Source organism: Otolemur garnettii, unplaced genomic scaffold (assembly GCF_000181295.1).
Source record: "Otolemur garnettii isolate 467f Iridium unplaced genomic scaffold, OtoGar3 scaffold00006, whole genome shotgun sequence".
Classification (NCBI taxonomy): Eukaryota; Metazoa; Chordata; class Mammalia; order Primates; family Galagidae; genus Otolemur; species Otolemur garnettii.
Window position 1 is genome coordinate 45056096 of NW_003852401.1, and position 19277 is coordinate 45075372.

The 19277-nt window shown below is 42.7% G+C and overlaps 1 protein-coding gene across 2 annotated transcripts in view; it reads left to right on the forward strand.

The window, feature by feature from the left end:
* PTCH1 (patched 1) overlaps positions 1–19277 on the forward strand; it is a 79523-nt gene that overhangs the window by 33788 nt on the left and 26458 nt on the right. The window contains exons 3-13 of one of the 2 annotated variants that reach the window (XM_003783001.2): positions 3806–3995; positions 7277–7346; positions 7441–7532; positions 8927–9125; positions 9427–9548; positions 10355–10502; positions 11324–11455; positions 11792–11947; positions 12873–12971; positions 13540–13665; positions 18509–18627. In XM_003783001.2, coding sequence (XP_003783049.1) covers positions 3806–3995; positions 7277–7346; positions 7441–7532; positions 8927–9125; positions 9427–9548; positions 10355–10502; positions 11324–11455; positions 11792–11947; positions 12873–12971; positions 13540–13665; positions 18509–18627 — 1453 coding nt within the window. Of the gene's footprint in view, positions 1–3805; positions 3996–7276; positions 7347–7440; positions 7660–8926; positions 9126–9426; positions 9549–10354; positions 10503–11323; positions 11456–11791; positions 11948–12872; positions 12972–13539; positions 13666–18508; positions 18628–19277 lie in introns of those variants that run through there. The other variant, XM_023508690.1, reaches the window with a different exon arrangement.

Genomic DNA, 19277 nt, shown 5'->3' on the forward strand with positions numbered 1-19277 from the left:
CCTGCCACAACGCCCGGCCATTTTTTGGTTGCAGCTATCATTGTTTTTTGGCGAGCTCGGGCTGGGGATTCGAACCCGCCACCTTAGGTATATGTGGCTGGCGCCTTAGCCGATTGAGCCACAGGCGCCGAGCCCACATAGAAGTTTTTAATTCTACATGTTCACTGCAAAAAAAATAGGAAATATAAACTCCCAAAATAAAGCAGGTAAATGTTCTTCATTGACACAACACAGTAATAATGGCTAATTTATATGGTTTTTACCTACATCTATATAACAAATACTGGATTTTATGGTTTATTCCATTCAGCATTTGTTTTCTTCTGCAGTATTTCATAAGCAGTAGGTTTAAAAATATATATTAGAAGGACTTTGACTTTGAAATGGAAAAAAGCAGGGAGAAACCATTTCTCCCAGACCATGACTCTACTCTCAGTTATCTGAAATAGGTTCTATGGGACTTTCTGATGTCAGGGCTTCACACTCATGGATGATAGGAAGACAGCAAGGTAATGGACAGTTTTGGGCTGTTATTCAGCAGTAATTTAAGATAGGCACTTACTAGGGCAGCAGAAGTCAAGTGACTTGCTCCGTCTAGCGGAGTTTCTGTTTCTGGCCACTTGTTCCAGAGTGTCTTGGGGGAAGACTGATGTAAGAACATAATGAATGTCAGTGCAGTTTATGACACAGGTATACCTGAGAAGGAGCTAAGTCTACCAGTGCAAGCAAGTGAATGACATAATTAGGGTCTTGTTACACTCTGGCCACACTTGTTTCCTTTCTCTCCCTGCAGCAAGGCAAACCTAAGGGCTTTGTACTTGTTTCCTCTGCCCAGAACACTGTTCCTCTAGCTCTTCCAAGTCACCTTAAATGTTACTTGCCTTTAAGTCTTCCCTGGCTGTCCCATTTGAAATAACCTTTACCCATCCCTACCACCCATCATCATTTTTATTTCCTCCATTGTACTTGCCATACTGTGAAATTATCTTGTTGGCTTTGCTTGTCCATTGCCTGTTGGCTTTGCTGGCCAGTAAGCCTCTTAGAGAGAAAGGTACCACACTGATCAGATCCCCACTGCCTAGTACACAGTGCACAAACGATCAAACACAAATGCTTATTGGTTTAACTATTGGTTAGATAAAATGGATAGTTACTGAATCATTTTGCAAAGACATTCTTATTTGGTTAAATATAAGGTGAAAATGTTTGGTAAAATATGGCCTTACAATATGTAAAAATAAATTGAATTCAGATCGTTGAGAAATTTTAGAATTCAGGGTCTCAACTCTCTAGTTGCTTAGTCAACTTATGGTGATAGTCTTAGTTGAAACTGGTTGTCTCATTGGAAAAATATTTGTATTTATCACTAGAGCAGAAGGATGGAAGAGCAAAGAGTCTTCCAATTGCAGAGACAACCACGAAGATATACCTTTATTGAAATATCTGTTTATTTAAATATACGTCTTATAACATCTAAACAGGTGACATTTTTAGAGCCCCTGAAGTACGTTTTATATCTTGTAGGAAAGAGCATTATTTCTGAAAACCCTGTGATAAAGTATTTGATCCCTTATAAGGTTGTTCTGAAAGAGTGAAGCAAAAGGTTCTCAGCATGAACCTTGCATTTGGTTTTGTAATTTCTGTGGGCACCCATCACTTGGGTTGCTGGCTTGTGATATGGTTACAGGCAGAGTCTCTACTGAGGCCTGGGGGTGGGGGGTGAGGGGAGGGGTAGAATCCTGCCAAGCTAAAGCTGTCTATTCTGGGCTGTTGTAACAGCACCTGGATCACTGTAGCAAAGGGGGTGGGTGGGCTTTGTTGTTTGTTTTTACTTCTTGGTTTTAAGTCACCTGAAGTTTTAAACTCCAGTGAAGATTAAAAAAAAAAAAGTGCAGCTTTGCCAGCAGAATGAAAAGTTCTGTGTTATGCCAGTGTTTGAGGAGGCATTTGGAAATAGAAACGATTTCTAGGTTTGGGGCATTACATGTGATATTGCCAGGAAAAAAGGGATGGGGCAAAGACTGCCTTGAGTGTGTTGGTGTGCAGCTTCTGTAGCTTTTCAGAACTGGCCTCTGAACTAAAAATTGGCTTTTTAGCGTCAGACGCTAGTTTCTCCACCTTTAGAAGATGTGGATTGAGTCAGATTTAGTTCACTAGTTATTGGCTGACAGTTTTTACTGTGCAGTGCACTGATGCCTACTGGAATGAGCAGGACCCTGCCTTCAGGCAGCCCCCAGGAAAGGCCAGCAGCATTAGGTAAGCACAGCTTCTGTGTACCTTGTTTCCTGGTATTTTTCTGTGGTTTTCCTTTAACGTCGAATTGATTGCAAGGTCCTCAGCAGTTCCCTATGGCAGTTTTCAAGTTGTCTGCACACAGGAGTCTTTATTAACACTTTTTATTAACCAACTAACTAATAGATTCCTCCCTCCTCCGCCCACCCCACATGCGGTACTCAGAGCCTCACGGATCCTGGCCTTGGCATCTGCGTGAACCTGCACAGAGGGTCCTGCCAGGCCGTGCATCTGCACTAGTTTTCCTAATGAGGGCATTATTTGCTTTTTAGCCTGCCCCTTGTTTATAAAATATGCCAAGAGAACTAAACAACCCACTGTTCCCAGTCCTTATTTACTTGTCCAAACCAAATGTTTATGTCCTTGAATACTAAACTTGAAGAAAAAGGATTCCTCCTCGTGGGAAAGCTATGATCACTGAGTTCTTTCTAAACTGTAGCTGGAGGCCTGCTTTTCAGTAAACATTCAACTTATCAGTGACTTTAGGAACACTTTAATTCAGATTCACTTCTGCTTTGGAGGTGGGGGGAGGGCGTGGGGAGGGGACACTAGGATCCTGTTCTCCAACTACCTTCCTCAGATACCTCCCAGCACAGGTGCAGCATTCAGCGTGCACCTTGGTCCCAAACCACAATTGAACATAAGGCCTGAGGATGTGAGAGGAAGAGGAAAGGGAAAAGGCAGTAACGGTGTGGATGGTTTCCTTTGGTCACCTGTGCCCTGGCATGCCCAGCTGTGGCCAGCGCCTGGAGAGTTGGTGCTGGAGCAGGTCGACCTCAGCAGGAGGTTGAGGATCACCTGGGGAGATTCTAGAACACAGGCTGCTTACCCCCAGGTGGCACCTGTGTTTTCTGGGTGCCGACCAGGTGAGTGTGAGAGAGCCAGGTCTGTCCAGTACTGCTGTGGCTGGTGGATTTTGTTCCTCTCAAGTGCAGTTTCCCCTCGTGCATCTGACTTGAATCACTTTATTTATCTTCTCCTGGCAAGTTTTGTGCTGAACAGCACACTTGCTACCCTTCCTTGTTTCTTTTTCCACAGAGGAGAAACATTTCCTTGTTACCTTTGCCAGATTACTTAGGAGAAGAGTGTAAATTGAAGCCATTTATCTTGAAATGTGCTGTAAGGGCACATTGTTTATACAAGTGAAAGAAATTGTAACAGGGTTATTTGGTCTGGTCTGCAAGGAAAAGGTGTCTCAAGTTTTCCTTCCCCCTTCCCCCAGCCCTTGTGCACATGGCTTATTAGTTAGAATGTGCACCAAGCACGCAGCCATTAGGTTTGCGGATGTGCCAGGCAGGACAGCCGTTAATGGGCTCAGTGAGTATTTTTTATGTTTATTATTGGTAACGTTAAAGGTGCTATTAATAATAAAGTGAATGTTATTCCTCAAACATCAACTAGTTTCGAGACCAAGAATTCACTTACTGTGTGTCCTCTGTCGGTTAGTGAGATAAGAGAACGTGGATTTGCAGGGATTGCCCCATTCTAATTTTAACCTGTGCCTGTTTGTCAGTTGGTGGACGAGTAAGTCGTGAATTAAATTATACTCGCCAGAAGATTGGAGAAGAGGCTATGTTTAATCCTCAACTCATGATACAGACCCCAAAAGAAGAAGGTGCTAATGTCCTGACCACAGAAGCGCTCCTGCAGCATCTGGACTCGGCCCTCCAGGCCAGCCGAGTCCACGTGTATATGTACAACAGGTAAGGCAGTGAGTCCCCGTGCGTGTGCCGCAGGTAAGGTGACAGGAAGAGGCTGCTGCCTTGGGGCCCTTTATTTTAGTAAATATAATTGCCCTGGAAACATACCTGGAATATTAGTTCAAATAGTTTTCTAATGAAAAAAAAATTTTTTTTTTTTTTTGGAGACAGAGCCTCAAGCTATCCCCCTGGGTAGAGTGCCATGGCTTCACAGCTCACAGCAACCTCCAACTCCTGGGCTCAAGCGAGTCTCCTGCCTCAGCCTCCCAAGTAGCTGGGACCACAGGTGCCTGCCACAACGCCCGGCTATTTTTTGGTTGCAGCTGTCATTGTTGTTTTGGCGGCCCGGGCTGGATTCAAACCCACCACCTTAGGTGTACGTGTATGACGCCTTAGCCACTTGAGCCACAGGCGCCGAGCTTGAAAATTTTTTTTCACCTGGATTTGTTTTCTTGAGTTTGGTAACAAAGCAAGTACAATTGCTCTATATTGTATTTTCAGTAAGTATCTTGGCACTGTCCCCAAGCGGATCCTGACCCACTAAGATGTTTCATTGCTTGAGATCTTATTTTACACCCCCCCCCCGAATTGACAACTATTTTATTAATAGAGGAGTTATCTTGTTCCAGAACTCTTCCCAATCTTTGATTCTATTCATAGCATTGTTAATTTAGCTATGTGATGGCAAAGGAATTTTTTTTTTTAAAGTGTGCTTGAGATATTTTTGGAACTGTTACATTTTGAATTTAGTCACCTTAAATTTTGAATTTAGTCACAGTGCAAGAAAAAAGAAGCTACTTGTCAATAGTTTGTATTCACAGTTGTGTGTCACAAAGCAAGTCAGAGGTTGAGCCACTGTGGGAATTCTTGCTGCTGGCAGACTGAGTAAGGGGGATGGATGCACACATACCTTTTCTACTATGAGGAGAGTAAAAGATGAGGAAGAGTTCTGGAACAAAACTGACGTCTTTGTTTTTTTAATGTATCTAAACTGCATTTATATTATACCGGGCATGGACCACCTCTTCTCTCCTCCATTGTTGTACCCTGTGTTCAGAATGGGGTTGGCGGTCAGAGTATGTTGACAGATTGCCTGTTGAGATTGCCATCACTCAACCCCATTTCCAGAGGACCACTGAGTTGGCATTACCCAGTGCCATCCCTAGGTTTTCTAGCACCTCTTCACTAAAGGGTTGACCAGTTTGGTGTATTTTTCCGAGCAGATTTGAGGAAGTGGCAGCATAGGCATATTCAGTAGACATGAGAACCAGGGAAGAGACAAAAAATAGGATTTTTTGGCACCTGTAGCTCAATGGATAGGACAACAGCCACATGTACCAGGGGTGGTGGGTTCAAACCCAGCCTGGGCCTGCCAAACAACAACAAGACACACAAAAAAATAGCCAGGCATTGTGGTGAGTGCCTATAGTCCCAGCTACTTGGTAGGCTGAAGCAAGAGAATCACTTAAGCCCAAGAGCTTGAGGTTACTGTGAGCTGTGATGCTACGGTACTCTACCAAGGTTGACAAAGTAAGACTCTGTCTCAAAAAAATAAAAAATAGGATTTGTAATTGTGGGTGCTCTAACCACCACACCTGGATTGGCTTTCAGATGCATTTAGCTGCACACAGGACCCCAGAGACCAGCACAATCCTACGACAGTCACGTGCTTTTGGCCTTACTCTTGTTTCCTTATCTGCAAACTGGGTTTATGATCAAGTGTGTGCTCTTATCCTCAGGTGGTTCCCAGAGCAAGATCAATATTTGAAAGGACTTTGGGAAAATTTAAGAAAGTATTTTAGCATTCTGTCTGGCAAACCTGTCTTGCTGGTCTGCAGAGAGTACTGGAGGGAAGCAAGGACCCAGTGCAGTTTTGCATAATTTGCAAGTGGTGTATCTGTGAGGAGCCTGGAAATGGGTGCCCAGGGGCCACTGAAAGCATGCCTGATACATTCCTAATGTAGTAAGCCCTCCCTTTGTGGGAGCTTGTTACCTCTACAGTACAGGAGAACAATGAAATCACACTCTTCTCAAGCTGAGATGGACCCAGAGATGTCTTATGCATTGGAGTGAACTTTAAAGTACATGTATTTCAACCCATTCCATTTTTTAGGTGAGAAAACTAGAAATTAGACTAATTAGAGCATTTGTCCAAGTTCATACAGTTATTAAGTGATAGAGATAGGTTTCAAACCCTTTTCCTGGCTCCAAGCCCAGTAGTTTTCTTATGCACAATCATGTCCTTCTCAAGCAAACGTAACTAAGAGTTAGTCAGTCAAGTGATGAGACCATACTCATGCTGGATAGTCTATGTTGATGCTGTGTGAAATTAATATAGAAATATGTACACAGATGGTTGGATGGATGGATGTAGCAATGGACGGATGAACTTAGGCCTGCCACAATGCCCAGCTAGTTTCTTGTTGCAGATGACATTGTTGTTTAGCTGGCCTGGGCTGGGCTCAAACCCGCCAGCTCAGATGCATGTGGCTGGTGCCATAACCACTGTGCTGCAGGCACCAAGTCAAATAGAGCAGTTTTAAAGAAATTTTTTTGTTCTTGGATTTTTCATCTCCATCCTTCACAAATTTTCTCTTTTTTCAAGTTAGACTTAATCTCCCTAACACACTCAGAAAGGCATGGGCTTACATGGCACTTTTCTAGAAATAATAAAACTTCAAACGAATTCTCAATCCATACATTTAATATCATTCCTATAAGACAGGAATAGAAGAGACTGTGAAATAAGAACTTGACCTACCTTGCACATGTTGTTTATGACTTTCACAGTTAAGAGAGCAGGAAAGTTCATTTTGAACAGAACCTATTACTGGGAATATGATCTGCCAGTGAAGCAGCCAGTAGTATCTCCCCATCTGAATATACATCAATACGTTATAAACCTCAGTAACTTAGTCCCCACCTATTTTGAATTTGTGATAATTTAACTGGGCTGCCCTGAAGTTGTTTAATGTATGTAGAAAAGCAGATTAATGGTGTAAACAAGATTATTGGGAGAACACTTAGGAAAACAAGACTTTTCAAGTACTTTGGTAGCATTCATTTACATAAACACCCCACATGTTAATTACGATTGAGTATTATCTATTCATTAAAGCAAGCTTGCAGGGTCTCTACTTGGCAAAAGCTCTGCAAGTTTTGACAGATGCTTAAAAGTGATCAAAATTGCAGTTCTTTTTATATGTTCTATGGTTCTGATTTTGCGCTAATTTCCTTACTTTATTCCAATGAGGAATTTTTGTCTCTGCTTTTCATTTTCATAGGCAGTGGAAATTGGAACATTTGTGTTACAAATCAGGAGAACTTATCACAGAAACGGGTTACATGGATCAGGTATGTTTTCTTGTTTGCAAAATTTCTCTAAAATACCCCAATGGCGTATGTTAGCCTAATGATTGGCCTATTTTTGTTTTTTTAACTTTGACAGATAATAGAATATCTTTACCCTTGTTTAATTATTACACCTTTGGACTGCTTCTGGGAAGGAGCGAAGTTACAATCCGGGACAGCATACCTCCTGTAAGTGTGTAATCATGTTTTCTGACAACTCTGATTTCTAAACTTTAGGACTCAGTGTTTCTGATGTTGCTTATCATTGTTTATTCTATTTCAGTTTTAGACAAGAAGTAAAAACATTGAAATTCAATGTGCATTTTTTGAGTGAAGGGGGGAGAGGGGATTTTAGCTGAATGTTTTTCCTCTTTTCAAAAAACTGTTCTGTAGGCATCATTAAATTTCATTCACTTTTACCAACCTATTTATATGCAAATAAAATGCAAATTATTGCAGAGTACATGTGATTTTTTTTAACTCTTTAAAATGTTTTTGTAGGTTTTCAGGCTAGTTACTTACATTTTTATTTTTTGAGGAGAGAATTTACTAGTGGGCACATGTCACAACTAAATATTTTGAGTTAAATTTCAGGATCTTGCTGTGAAGCAAAATATTAACCTTTCTTTGGAATGACAATGAAGGGGGAAATTTTCTATCTTTGAAGGCCCTGATAGGGGATGCTTCACAATTTATCAGTTAGATATTACATATATACTGCATCATTTAAAGAATAGCTGTTAATCAGCATAGACATTTTCAGTTAATTATGCAAGAGTTAGGGCTTGGGTTATTGTTTCTGTCCTGGCTTGCACATATCTGCAAAAGCAATTTGCAGTGGCCATCCCTTGACCTTCAGTGTACAGTTTTAGATGAGAAATAAGGGGTTTTGTGTTTTCTGGTTGGAAGATTCTGAATAATGACTTCAGCCTGGTTAAGCAGCTACAGTGTGGTTTGAACCACATAACAGGCAGCCAAAAGCCTTTCTGGTCTGTCAACAGCACAAATTCAAAAGTGAGTGGGGCGGGGGAAGTGGCTGTGATGGTGGTGATGGCAGAGGCCATAGGGGGCTTGCCCACTCCACTGCCAGGCTGTCAGAGAGAACTCATAAGTATGGGATTGTTAACAGTAGCGAAGGTCAAATATTTTGATTGACATTTACAAAGCATTTATTAGGCTGGCAAGTGGTAATTTGACATTGTGATTCCCGTTTTTTTTTTTTTAATCTCAGTCTTCTGCTTAGAAGCACCCATTGGCTAATTTTGTTTGGGGGTATTATACATACAGTACTGGCAATTACAGAGTTTTTGATGCCTTTGTTAATTTGTGAGCCCTCTCTGGTTACCATCTTCAGTCACAAATTATTTCCCTGAGTTACGTTTGCATGTAGATAAACAATGGAAAGGAACGTTTGTTTGGTTTTTTGTTTGTTTGTTTGTTTATTTTATTTTGTGCCAGAGTCCCAGAATTACAGTATTACCAAAAGCTTTTTGGAATACAAAAAAGCGATATATGCAGACTTGTTACTTTACATCACTGTGAGTTTGGAAGTCTCAGGTCTCATCTCCTGATTTCTTTCACAGAGGTAAACCTCCTTTGCGGTGGACAAACTTTGACCCTCTGGAATTCCTAGAAGAGTTAAAGAAAATAAACTATCAAGTGGACAGCTGGGAGGAAATGCTAAATAAAGCTGAAGTTGGTCACGGTTATATGGACCGTCCCTGCCTCAACCCAGCCGATCCAGACTGCCCTGTTACAGCCCCCAACAAAAATTCAACCAAAGTGAGTATAGTCATGGGTGGTTCTCAGACGGGGCACAGAGAAAAACTTTTTTTTTTGCATGCATTCCTAGTTCTCTTTAACTGTTCATTTTTCAGATTTTATTCTCCACAACCCTTGTTGTCCGTAGAATCAAGTTTGTTTATAGAACTAAATTTTGCTGTAAGATTTGCCATCCGCCTCTCATTAGCCTTGTTATTAATGTTCTCTCTGAAACAAACAAGCCCTTAATGCACTGGATTTTAACAAGGCATGTGACCTGCCTACTAATTCCCGTAATTATGTGGCTGTCTTTTTATTTTAGCCTCTTGATATGGCCCTTGTTTTGAATGGTGGATGTCACGGATTATCCAGAAAGTATATGCACTGGCAGGAGGAACTGATTGTGGGTGGCACAGTCAAGAACAGCACGGGAAAACTGGTCAGGTAAGCCGGCACGTGGAGGGCATTCCAAGCCGACTGTTTTCCTTCCTTCCCTCAAAAACCACTTCCCTTCTGACACCTGCAAGTATATTTGTATTAATACTTATAACTGTTATCCTAGCTAGTGTCCGGCATAATTGAATATTAGGAAATATTAGAAGACCAGACCAGCTTGAAAAAGGACCTTGAGGGGAACTTGTCAAGAATGGTCATTACTGACTTCAGCGTTTTAGGAGATCTGCTTTTTATGTGGAGGAAGGGTGAAGTAGATAGGTCCACACTGGTCATCGCATACCTAGGTGGGTGACGAGAGCTGAACATGATCCAGTACTGTCAAAGGAAGAGACCAAGAACTAAAGGCTAGAAAGGATTATCCCATGTGCACTTGCGGATTCTGGTCAGTTGAGTGTCAGGCTTTTCATCTGAGGTTTATCCCTCGGGAAAGCCATCGTCAGGGATTTCTGCACAGTGGGTATGCACTGCCATGCATGCACAGTGTGTCTGCTCAGGCTGTCTGCCCTTCTACCCTCCTGCCCTGTGAAATAGAAACTGAGAAAGGAAATTGCCTATTAATTTAATTTTGGGGTATATCTGTAAAAGGTTGGTAAGGTTATACCTTTAATATGGTACATCAGTCTATTAAATAAAGTAACTATCCTGGCCCCTTTTTAATGGAAACATGTGCTCACCAAGAAGGAAAGAATCACTGTGAATGAGTTGTGGGTGCTTCTCTGGGGAAAATGCAGTGAAAACTGCTTCCTGGGAATGTTGCCGTTGAGCCTTCCCCTCACCCTCTCAACCCCACACAGTGCCCACGCTCTGCAGACCATGTTCCAGTTGATGACTCCCAAGCAGATGTACGAGCACTTCAAGGGGTACGAGTATGTCTCACACATAAACTGGAACGAGGACAAGGCAGCAGCCATCCTGGAGGCTTGGCAGAGGACGTACGTGGAGGTAGGCTTACCTCTGAACCTGGGCCCAAGCTCACCTCTTACTCGGTTGTACATTTTCATTATTATTTAAAACGTTTTTCACTATTAGATTTATTTTCGAGATGTATTTTCTAATAATGAGAACTTGATGGGATGAAAACTTTTTCCTTTTCCCTGATATTGAAAATCCTAGGATGATATCTACGAGACAATAATTCTAATTGGGATGCCCTGAAACATGTTTAGGAACCAATTATGAACGCCAGAGCTAAGGCAAAACAGTGTTTAAGAAAACACTTGGTAAGCAAGCAGAGGTGTCTGGAAAACATTAGCGAGGCATAGAATCTGTTCACAGCTGCAGGCCTCTTGGTCAGGTCATGTGACAGGAGCTGGCCTTTGTTTCCCAAGCAGTGACCTCTGCTGAGTTGCATGTGACCTTTTAAAAGTGGCCAGCAAATGAAGGGGGGTGAGGAGAGGAGAGTGCCTATAAGAATGAGTTATTTTGGATTAGAGAGGACTGATGGGACTGCAGACCAGTTGTGGAGTTATGGAGAGGAGAAGAGTAGTCTTGGACTTGGAGTACATACAGCACTGGGAGCGAACTCCAGTTATACTGGCTCACAACAGGGTGATGAGAATAGCCTGCATTGTCCTAGCTCAGGGTAGTTGAATATCCAAGTTCAGCTGCCCTCCTTTCACCTGAATCATATAGATTCTAAAACGTTTTTTTTAATGCATCAGAAAAAAGTAGGGGGTGGAATGTGTCCCCTGAGATCTGTGCTGTCAGAGCTTTATGGAAGGTTTAATTCCACTTGGGAATTTAGCTTTATGTTGTGACCGCAGGTGGTTCATCAAAGCGTGGCACAGAACTCCACTCAGAAGGTGCTTTCCTTCACCACAACGACCTTGGACGACATCCTAAAATCCTTCTCTGATGTCAGCGTCATACGAGTAGCTAGTGGCTACTTACTGATGGTAATGATCAATTCTGTGTTCCTAGAGGTTTGGGTTTTGTTTTGTTTTGTTTTTTTAGTTTTTATCTTTCCATGACCGCAAGTCTGCTTGAACTGCTCTTAACCGTAAGGGTGTGAAAGCAGTCGTGTAAAAGCAGTCGTGTGAAGCAGTTTCCCTCATTTGCAGTTCGCCCACCTGACTCATATCATTTCATAAGTTCTCCCTTTTGATTTGGGGTGATGGTGGGGAGGGAAACATTAGAATCATCACACATTCTGATGATTGGCTTTTGTTTTGTGTCCCCCACCTTCCCCTCTCCCCCAAATTCCCCCTTACCCCCAATTGTTCTGCTTGCAGCTTGCCTATGCCTGCTTAACCATGCTGCGCTGGGACTGTTCCAAGTCCCAGGGTGCCGTGGGGCTGGCTGGTGTCCTGTTGGTTGCACTGTCAGTGGCTGCAGGATTGGGCCTGTGCTCCTTGATCGGGATTTCCTTTAATGCTGCAACAACTCAGGTACTAAAGGAGCCATCACCTGCTGTTCCTTGACAAACACCCCTCCCCAGGCTCAACCCAGCCAGCCTCCTGTGTGTCCATCCTAAAGGGTCTTCCAGTCTTTTCCACTAGTTTGCCTCCTGTCTTTCAGGGGACCGTTACCCCAGAGTTCTAGAATCACACTCTGAGAACCATCACTTTAGATGAGATAAATTCCTTCTCTCCTATTAAAAAAATTACTGTACGTGGACCTTAGAAATAGAAACATGCAACATCTACTGTGAGCTAAAACTTGGGGATATAAATAAATTCTGAAAATATAAGCTCTCCTTGGAGTAAGTGGAACAGGCACTGGCGGCAATGTTTTAAATAGCTTTAGAAGTACCCAAATGCAGTTACACTAGATTGTTGATCAGAGCTTAATTTACAATCACCAAAGTGTGGAAACAGCCTAAATGCCCACCAACCCAGGAACGGATTAACAAACTGTGGTGTATGTACACCATGGAATACTATTCAGCCATTAAAAAAATGGAGACACTATATCTTTTGTATTAACCTGGGTAGAGTTGGAACACATTCTTCTCAGTCAAGTATCACAAGAATGGAGAAGCAAGAATCCCATGCACTCAATACTAATATGAAGCTGGTAGACAATCTGATACCTACCTACGTAAGAGAAAAACTCTTATCAAATAGGTGGGAGGCAGGGGAACAAGGGAGGAGGATGGGTTCGTCCTGTTTAATGGGCACGTTAGAGTGTATGGTGCACCTCCTGGGGGCAGGACACAAATAAAAGAGGGACCCTACCCAACAAACACAAATACTGTAACCTAGTTCTTTGTACTCTCAAACTAACCTGAAACAATAATAAAAATTTAAGAAAAAGAATGACCTGAATTCAGTCTCACGTATCTAATGCCAGCATTCTTGGTTTTCGGTACAGGTTTTGCCATTTCTCGCTCTTGGCGTCGGTGTGGATGATGTTTTCCTCCTGGCCCATGCCTTTAGTGAAACAGGACAGAATAAAAGAATCCCTTTCGAGGTAATAGAAAAACAAAAGAAGAAAGCTTTGGGGACATCCATAACCCCTCTGTTCCTGAGTATTTGTCCTTTAGTTTTTCCTTGATCTGGCCCAATAAATGTTTTAGTCCCATGTGACAACGACATGTTACTGGCTCCAAATAAAGAAAGTTGGAAGAATCTGAAGATGCACACTAGCTGTAAGGAATTCCAAGAGCTCCATTTCGGGTGCCTTTAGAAATACGGGTGTTTATTTTAGATACCTCATACCTAATTGCCATGCCTTTCCAAAGCCCATGTTTGCTTCTCAGGGATTTTCTGTCACTTTACCACCCACCCTACCTTTTAAAATCATATTAGAATTTTTGTTAAGTCCTTACCTTACAGCGTCTGCTTTGGACAGTGGCAGCCACAAAGAGCACACACTGTGCAGGTAGTCCTGAATAGTGCTGCTGTTGGCAGTGAGGCAGTGATAGCTCTTTCTGGTCCCCTAATGCCAGCATTGTCAATTACAGTCATACTCAGATATGCCACATATCTGAATTGCTCACACAGTCTGTGCCCTTAGCGCTGTGGTTTCTCATCCTCAGGACAGGACTGGAGAGTGCCTCAAGCGCACAGGAGCCAGTGTGGCCCTCACATCCATCAGCAATGTCACAGCTTTCTTCATGGCAGCGTTAATCCCTATTCCCGCTCTGCGGGCATTCTCCCTCCAGGTGAGTTCCCCGTGATGAAATGTGCGGTGATACTGAGCAAGGCATTGACATCCAGTAGCATGCCAGTGTTTGGGGCTCTGTTCAGCTGGGTGGATGCTTCTCTAAGCTACTGAGTGTAACCCTGGCATTACCACCAAAAAATACAGCAAGTTCTAGGGTCCTTTCCTTCCTTTCAAGCCCAGATGCCTGTTGCCTTACAGTTACCTTTTCCTTTGTAGTGAAAGAATGTAAAATAGTATTGGGCCACTCCATGTGGCCCTGTGGGTTCATTTGTGCCAAGCCAGCTGGGTCACCTCCTGCTTCTAAGCACCTCTCATTGTCTGTGGTTCCTCCCCTCCCCTGCTGGCCACCTCAGTTCAGACATGCTACCTTTTCCTTTCCCAGTCCAAGGCAGTTGTATATAGCAGGCTTTATGGACATAGAAAGATGGGGCTAGATGGTTGCTTGAAACTGCATGTCAGACAGCACTGGAGGAGAGGGTGGTGGCCAACCTCTGCCTTGGAGAGATTCCCGCAGGGAGTGTTCCTCGGAGCACCCTTGCCTCCTGCCTTCCTTTCGTGTCTCTCCTTTCTTCTCTTTGCTTTTGGTCCCCTGCTCCCCATCAGGCTGCACAGGCAAACCCAAACTTTCTCTCACTCTTACACAGAGCACATTGGCTCCCTCAGGATATGTCCTTTCCTTCCAAACCAGGCCCTTTCATACTCAGAGACAGTGGAGCTATTTTCCTCTTTTTTTAAAATTTGAGACAGAGTCTTACTATGTCTCCATCAGTAGAGTGCTGTGGCATCACAGCCCACAGCAACCTCAAACTTTTGGGCTTAAGCAATTCTCTAGCCTCAGCCTCCCAAATAGCTGGAACTACAGGCACCTGCCACAACACCCAGCTGTCTTTTTTTGTTGTTGCACTTGTCATTGTTTTAGCTGGCCCAGGCCAGGTTCAACCCCACCAGCCTGGGTGTATGTGGCCTGCCCTCTGCCCGCTGAGCTATGGGCACCACCCCAGTTGACCTAATTTTTATGACTGGACCTGCACCACTTGTGCCTGTCAGTACAGTAGGCCTCCTTCCATCTGTTGACCAGCTTGTTACAACCCCATGGGTGGTCAACTTACAGAGGTTCCTCTGTGTATAGAGGAACAGTGAGTGAATCGTTGAACAAGGTTCAAATCTGAATCTGGAACCAAAACACAAGGAAAGTGAAAATACATCTAATTGCTTCGAGATACAACAGATGAGCAAAAGATGCTCACTCACTAAATTAGCGTTACAACTAACTTTTTCAAATCCTCTTTGCCTGGGCAGACAGCTGCTTAACACCCTCTTGGATCTCGTTCTTGTTTCATATACAGGCTCTGGTCTTAAGATACTGTTGTAGAGTCTTTTATTAGTGGGCCCCCTACCTTCTTGTTCTTTCCTTTCCTCCTCCTTCTCTGTTGCCTCTTCCCTCACTGCCTTTCTTCGTCTTCTGACACTCCTTTTCTTCTTTTCCCTGTTTCTCATTCTCTCCTCCTCTCTCAGTACATACTGATGATTCAGCAAGGCAAACTCTCCTTTAATGAGACCCTACGGTGTGGTGGTCTGAAAAGCTACCTGAGCTTGCTTTACGAGGAATAGCCTTGTAGAAAATCCAGTACGCTAAATTCTCCCAAGGTAAGCACCTTACAGAGATGGTTTTACGGTTCTGTTTAGAGCCACTGGAGTATCACTTTAGAAAATGCATCTATAGCTTCCAAGAGTCCTCATCTATTAAAGAATGGCTTCCCATGACACTCTGTCTTGAAAAAAAGGAAAAAAAAAAAGAGAGAACATGCAGTGATTTTTGTAGTGGCCTTCAGAAATTTTACCCTGCTTTCCTTTTAAATGCATTGACTTACAAAATGAACCATTATTTTGTAGCTTCTCTTCCTTTAGTGAACTGTATTAAAAATTGTGACCAGGTACTCATTTGTGTTTATATTTCTAGATACTATAGATTAAGCATCCAAAGGGAGAGGCCCAAAGTGGTTCTGTCTGATATAAACCCATGTTACCATGTGGATTTTTCCCTATAGAACTTTTCTAGTTTTATGGCTTGAACAAAATAAATATTCACTTTTGCCACAAAGAAACTTATCTTAAGCCTCCTTATCAACCTTTATCCATTAGTCCAAATGCCACCTCTATACCAGATAGCATTGGCACCTTCTGTAATCCTTTGGATGGGACCAATGCCTTATGCTAGGGCCTGCTGGTCACCCCTTAGTGTTTGTTTCTCTTGTTCCAAATGGCAAGAGGTTTCCACTGGGGCCTCCTGCAGGTGTCTCAACCGTTGATGTTTCCAGAGTGAGGGGATGGGATGTTTCCTGTAAGCATAGTAACTAGAATTTTTTTATTTTTAGCAGTGGTCCTATTTCTCCTTGGTAAAATGGTAACTAGAATTGATTCACAGTGCAAGATCATCCCTGGAATCGCTTCTGATTTACTTGGAATTTCTTAAACTCCCTTTGGCCTCTCTGGCAACCCTTGCCCCTTACTGAGAGTTCCTTGCTGCTTTGATGTTCTGCTATTTTCTTCTTAGAAAAATGTTCCTCCCTATATCCCTAGTGTATTTTTAGGAAGTGAGTTAAATAGGACACGGCTTTGGGGTTCTGTCATCCCTTCATTTCCATTACAAAAGAACAAGATGCTGGTCAGAGTGTCCTGCAAGGACCAGATCAGAGAAATTCCCCAGCCACCACTGCAGGCATTAGTGTTGCCCTGGCCACTACCTGGGTGTACAGGAGTGTGGCTTCCTGTTTCACAGAGTCTCTCTGCTCCTTGTGCTTACAAACTTCTGTCCAGAGTTTCTTCTCTATGTTCTACTCCTGAATTCTAAACATAACTGTGATTTTAAAAGCTGAAAGGATTCTGCCCCTAGGATTACGTTTTCCTGGAAATGGAAAATCCATTTAGAATCACACCTGTTCTTCCTGGCATTCCCTGTTGTCTGGTGAGGAATCCTAACCCAGCCCATATACATGTCAGAAGCAGACCATACCTAACATGAGCTCCCAGTTCTCATCTGGGCTGAGGGCTTTGCATCAATTCCCCCATGTTAATCCTATCTACCTGTTCACCCCTTGGCAGGTGATGTTACTGTGCACCTTGGGCATCTTTATTAAGGTAATAGCGTTGCCAGCAATAAAAATGTCTCCCTCCAGATTGGCTGTGGGAATTGAATGGATCTGGTGTTAACTGCCTGCTCTCATTGCTTCTCCTTTCACTTCAACTGAGTTTTCAGTCTCAGCGGTACTGAATGACTTCAGATCGTGTCCAAGAGGAAGCGTCCCCACTTGGACACTGCATCTGTCCTTTCCTTTCTCTTCCCAATCTCTTTTTCATCTCCCAAGCCCTGCTAAAACATGTCCCAGGAGACGTTACGTTCCCTGACAAATACCCCTCACCACTCCTTACACTCTGAGCTGCTCTGGGACCTAGTAGCTGCTTTTATTATTACATTTATTAGCCAGGGCTGTAATTTGTTTATAGGTCTGGCTGTGTCTGTCCTTGAGCACAGGATTTTGTCTTATTTGCATCTCTAGCACGCAGCATGGTACTCAACATTTTAAAGGATCTGTCTCTTAGATAAATTCTCTTGTCTCAGTAGCTAGGCCCATCACACAGGTCTTGAAAGTACCTTGTGTGGGTACTTTAAAGGTAGTAAGTCGACATGCTTTATAATTTTGAATTGATGAAAAAATTTGAAGATAGACTAAGAAAAAGGGGGTTTTGATTCTTTTATGGTTTTATAGACTTGACAGGAAATTAATTGTCAAAAGGCATCTCTCCAGAAGCCTGGGCATGCTGTTTCACCTTGAGCGTAAATTCACAGTTACCATCAAAAGCCCTTTGTGAGGTTCTCCCTTGATTTTGCTGGGTACCAGGTATAGCCTGGTTTTCTTTTCTGAGACATTAACCCATTTTGAGAAGGTTTTTGAACTCAGCAGCTCTTTGAAAAAACGTCATACGAATTTTTCATATTTGAAAGGAAAAAAAGTCTGATTATTTCTTGGTTACTTAGCATACCAGCTACCTTTTCCTGCTATACTTCTTTTTGCCACATTTTTCTGACTGGGATAGCCCTTTTCAACTGTCCTCTGTTGACTTTCCCTTATTAACAGCCCAATTTTGTAATTTTTACTAGGTCAGCAGGAGACTTGCCAAAGCACTACAGAATCTAGCCCTGTGTTTATTCTAGGTTATAGAGTGACTTTTGAATCTGTACTTATTTATTCTGCGTCCCATAATCACACGCAGGAATTTCTCTCTGCTTAACTCTCCTTGACCTTTTATGTTACTCACTCGCACACCCCACGGGCTACTCCAGAGGCTATTTGGAATGTGCCTATTAAAAACCTCAGGGGACATGTGTGAAATTTTATTTCATGTTTTAAAGGTGACATTTTGATATACTCAATCCACTTTTTATACAGATCTCTAAGTGTAAAGTCAAGGTTGCCTGAGCGCTTAGAAATGTTCTGGAAGGGAAATGCTTCTTTGTATTTTAAATGAAAACATCTAGAGCCTTTGTCCGTTTGGTTTGGTTTGGTTTAGGTACTAGCAAGACTAGTAGTTTAGTTCCTAGTTTGTATCTTGTGGATTCTTGAGGAATTTATTAGAGATGGAAGGAATCAGTGGGCCTATTCCAGACAGTTGCTAATGGTGGAAGAGGAGTAGCAAAATGGTGAGAAACTCAATCTCTTAACTTTGATAGGAAAGTGAAAGAAAAATACTGTTTAAAATCATCTTTATTTTCAAGGCTGGCCCTTTGATTAGGAGGAGGCATATTTGCAACCTCTACATTTTTTCTTATTTTCTGCTCCCAGGCGGCCGTCGTTGTGGTGTTCAATTTTGCCATGGTTCTGCTAATTTTTCCTGCAATTCTCAGCATGGATTTATATCGACGGGAGGACAGGAGATTGGATATTTTCTGCTGTTTTACAAGGTACATTTTCAGCTGCCATGGCCTTTATTGGTTGGATAGAGAGTAGTACTGTTGAAGTACTCTCCCAATTTGTGGACCTGTAGGAAATGCAGTTTTGCGGGGATGTGATGCAAGTAGGGGAGATTTTGGACAAAAAGGATGATTTCCTTGAGGAACGTCTGGATCCCTGGGCTTTTCCCCTGCCCCAAATGAGCACTCTCATAACCCTTAAGTTTCTGGTGCATGTGACCATTTCTTCTCTCCTGGAACAGTAACAGGGATTATTGGGAGTATTTTATATCTCTACATTAGAGTAGAACAAGGTTGAAAACTGCCCATCTAGGGAAAAAATAAGAATTCTTTTTTTTGTTTTTTGGTGGAGACAGAGTCTCTCTTTGTTGCCCTGGATAGAGTGCCATGGCATCATAGCTCACAGCAACCTCAAACTTTTGGGCACAAGCGATCCTCTTGCCTCAGCCTCCCAAGTAGCTGGGACTATAGGCACCTGCCACAATGCCTAGCTAATTTTTTGAGATGGGGTCTTGGTCTTGCTCAGGGTGGTCTTGAACTCCTGAGCTGAAGCAATCCACCCACCTCCACCTCTCAGAGTGCTAGGATTATAGGCGTGAGCCACTGTGCCCATCAAAGTAATAGTTCTTTGGTAGTGTTTT